This window comes from Sinocyclocheilus rhinocerous, unplaced genomic scaffold, assembly GCF_001515625.1.
Source record: "Sinocyclocheilus rhinocerous isolate Xijiao unplaced genomic scaffold, SAMN03320098_v1.1 scaffold3752, whole genome shotgun sequence".
NCBI lineage: Eukaryota > Metazoa > Chordata > Actinopteri > Cypriniformes > Cyprinidae > Sinocyclocheilus > Sinocyclocheilus rhinocerous.
The window spans coordinates 148,898-152,029 of NW_015625030.1; the positions used below are offsets into that span (position 1 = coordinate 148,898).

A 3,132-nucleotide genomic window follows, 5' to 3' on the forward strand; every position below is an offset into this window, starting at 1 on the left:
GTGTGGAGGCTAACATAGTTACTGTTATAGTTATTTTATAGTTATTGTTCTTGGTGTGAACGGGCTTTAAGAGTGCCACCCAAGCTACTGGGTCCACACTTAGTTTATTAGCTTTTTACAGTGCCTAGTGACTCCCTCTGTTCATGGGTGTCTATAATTAATCAATAATCAAATTAAACAATACCAAAATGCATTCAAATATTAATATTTATTAAGTTTAACACATATTTGTCAATGCTAAACATTCCTCATTTATCTGTAATATAAATAAGATGCTAAAATTGTTATTTATACAGTGATACTGTCATTCAGTGTAATGGATGACACTGTGGTGTAACAGAGAATTTGCATTACACTGAATGACAAAAGCATTTACCCTGAATGACAAAACTTCTACATCAGCTAATATTTCAGGCAATCAAATGGCCACCTATTTCAAACAGTGAACTTGACCAGTAAAGTTAATCACAATTATTCACAACATCTACTTGTTTTTCAAAAAATCTAATATTAAAAGTGTTTTTTGGCATTTCACTGAATGACATGTGTTTTTGTAACCTATGTTACCACACCATGAAAAGGTGAAATTATCAAGTATTTAAGAGCAATAAACTCACTTTTCTGCAGCACCACACGGTCTTCCAGGTGCCATTTAATAATATCACAGACTGCCGAATGACTATCAGTTTTTTATATGATTTCAGAATAACTTCTTATTCCTGTGACACTGAATGACCTCAGACAAACTGCATTTTTGGGACAAAAGTCCCCTGGTTATTTAAATACTAAATAAATAAATAAGCATAGTTATTTTAATATAAAGGACTATATTGTTTTAACTTGGTATGTTTATTTAAAGATGTAATGGTAAAATCAAAAAAGTCCGGACAATTTTATACTTTGGAACATTATTTGCCCCATATTTTGACATTTTATTGTCACAAAAGTTATTTGAAATATGAAAGTAGACAATTTACTTGTATTTAAGATGTTTTTTATGTATTTAAAATGACTTTTGTACATGTAATTTCTAATTTGATGCGGACACCAAAATGGTGACCTCTCATCTTTGACCCCATGTACATTATCCATTACATAAACGATAGATATATGCATCTACTGGAAAACTTTTATGACTTTTATTGTATGATTCACACGCACGCAACCAAGAAGACTCCCTTTCACAACTACAGGAAAAATCACACCCCACACACTCACACCCTGCATTGTTCCTTAAAGTAGAAATCTTTCTGTTCCTTTGATCTCTTTTTCCTATTATATTTGGTTTTCATGGTATAAATGTGACTCTGGAGCACAAAACCAGTCATACATAGCATGGGTATATTCAATAGCCAAAAACACATTGTATGGGTCAAAATTATCGATTTTTCTTTTATGCCAAAAATCATTAGGATATTAAGTAAAGATCATGTTCCATGAAGATATTTTGTAAATTTCCTACTGTAAATATATCAAAACGTAATTTTTGATTAGTAATATGCATTGCTAAGAACTTCATTTGGACAATTTTAAAGGCGATTTTCTCAATATTTTGATTTGTTTGCACCCTCAGATTCCAGATTTTCACATTTTATCTCGACCAAATATTGTCCTATCCTAACAAACCATACATCAACTGAAAGCTTATTTATTCAGCTTTCAGTATAAATCAATGGTCAAAAAATTTACCCTTATGACTGGTTTTGTGGTCTACGGTCACAAATCATTAACTCCAATCCTGACCTCTGCTCCTTTGATGTGAAGATACTGAAAGGGCAAAATATAATTATTTACTTTAGCTTATGTAACATCATTAACTATTCTTCTGTATATATTATTCTGTGTTTACAGTTCATTACAGCTCTAAAATAAATATTTGTTTCATAAAGAGTAATTTTTGAATGCTCATGAAAAAATGAAAAGTGTTTTTAAAAGTTGATTGCAATTTCTCTTGTAGCCAATAATACTGTAACTTGTAATAATGTGGAACCTGGTTCACCAGACCAGAGTGAGAGGAGGAGAACAGACTCAGGTGAGGAGGGGTTAAAGACAGCTTACAAATAGGGCTGTTAAAGTGACTACAGAGCAGTTTCACGTCCACTGCCTTCTCAAACATCTTACAAAGACACTGTTTGTCAGATTTTGAAAAGGAAACATGGACACATTATCTCTTGTCCTGCTCTTGCTTTCAGTCCAGTGGTCCTGGGCTCAGGAAGACCCTCTTCTGCCTTTCTCTGAACACCTGGACCCCGAGCACAAGGTGCGGCTGAAGTGGGGATTTGATGAGATCCAGGGTACCATCTTGTTCGAGCTCACGGTCAACACCAATGGCTGGGTCGGTTTTGGCTTCAGCCCTAAAGGAGGAATGACTGGAGCCGATGTTGTCATTGGAGGAATTGGACCCGATGGCAGTTACTTTACGGTAAAGACTGATAACCGTCACAGTGAACTTACAACTAATTTTATATTCTTTTGATATTTTGTTCTTGATTCTTATTCATATTTCAAATTTTGTAATTTTTTTTAATTGGGTTTCCCAGTCTTTCACATCATCAAGACAGACTGATAACTGACAATAAGTCACTTACAGTGAAGCTACAAATTTTTTGTTCTGTATACTGTCGATTCTGATTCATCGTGTTTGTCACATTTAGTTAATAGGGATGTAGGCCTAACGGTATTATCAATATCGTGGTATCGCGATCTTGATATCATCGTGGTCACATGACGATATGAAACGATAAGTCTTCCAGGCAAAAAGTGTAGTTTAAAGGGGTCATATGATATTGCTAAAAAGAACATTATTTTGTGTATTTGGTGTAATGAAATGTGTTTATGCGGTTTAAGGTTCAAAAAACACATTATTTTCCACATACTGTACATTATTGTTTCTCCTCTATGCCCAACCTTTCTTAAACGCGTCGATTTTTACAAAGCTCATCGGTCTGAAAAAGCAAGGTGTGCTCTGATTGGCCAGTTCTCCAGTGTGTTGTGATTGGCAACAATACTACAGCGAGAATAAAAGTTACGCCTTCTTTCTTTGCGTGAACATTTGGGCGGCGTTATGCAAATCTTCCCACATAGTGACGTAGGTATGTGGGGGCGTGTTAGAACGAGCCGTTTTAGGTAGGC

The 3,132-nt window shown here is 34.8% G+C and overlaps 1 protein-coding gene across 1 annotated transcript in view; it reads left to right on the forward strand.

The window, feature by feature from the left end:
- Positions 1-2,066: 2,066 nt before the first annotated feature.
- The window catches only part of LOC107748126 (DBH-like monooxygenase protein 2 homolog), an 8,895-nt gene continuing 7,829 nt past the window's right edge, over positions 2,067-3,132 (forward strand). The window contains exon 1 of the mRNA XM_016562790.1: positions 2,067-2,422. Coding sequence (XP_016418276.1) covers positions 2,156-2,422 — 267 coding nt within the window. The 5' untranslated portion in view covers positions 2,067-2,155. The remainder of the gene's footprint in view (positions 2,423-3,132) is intronic.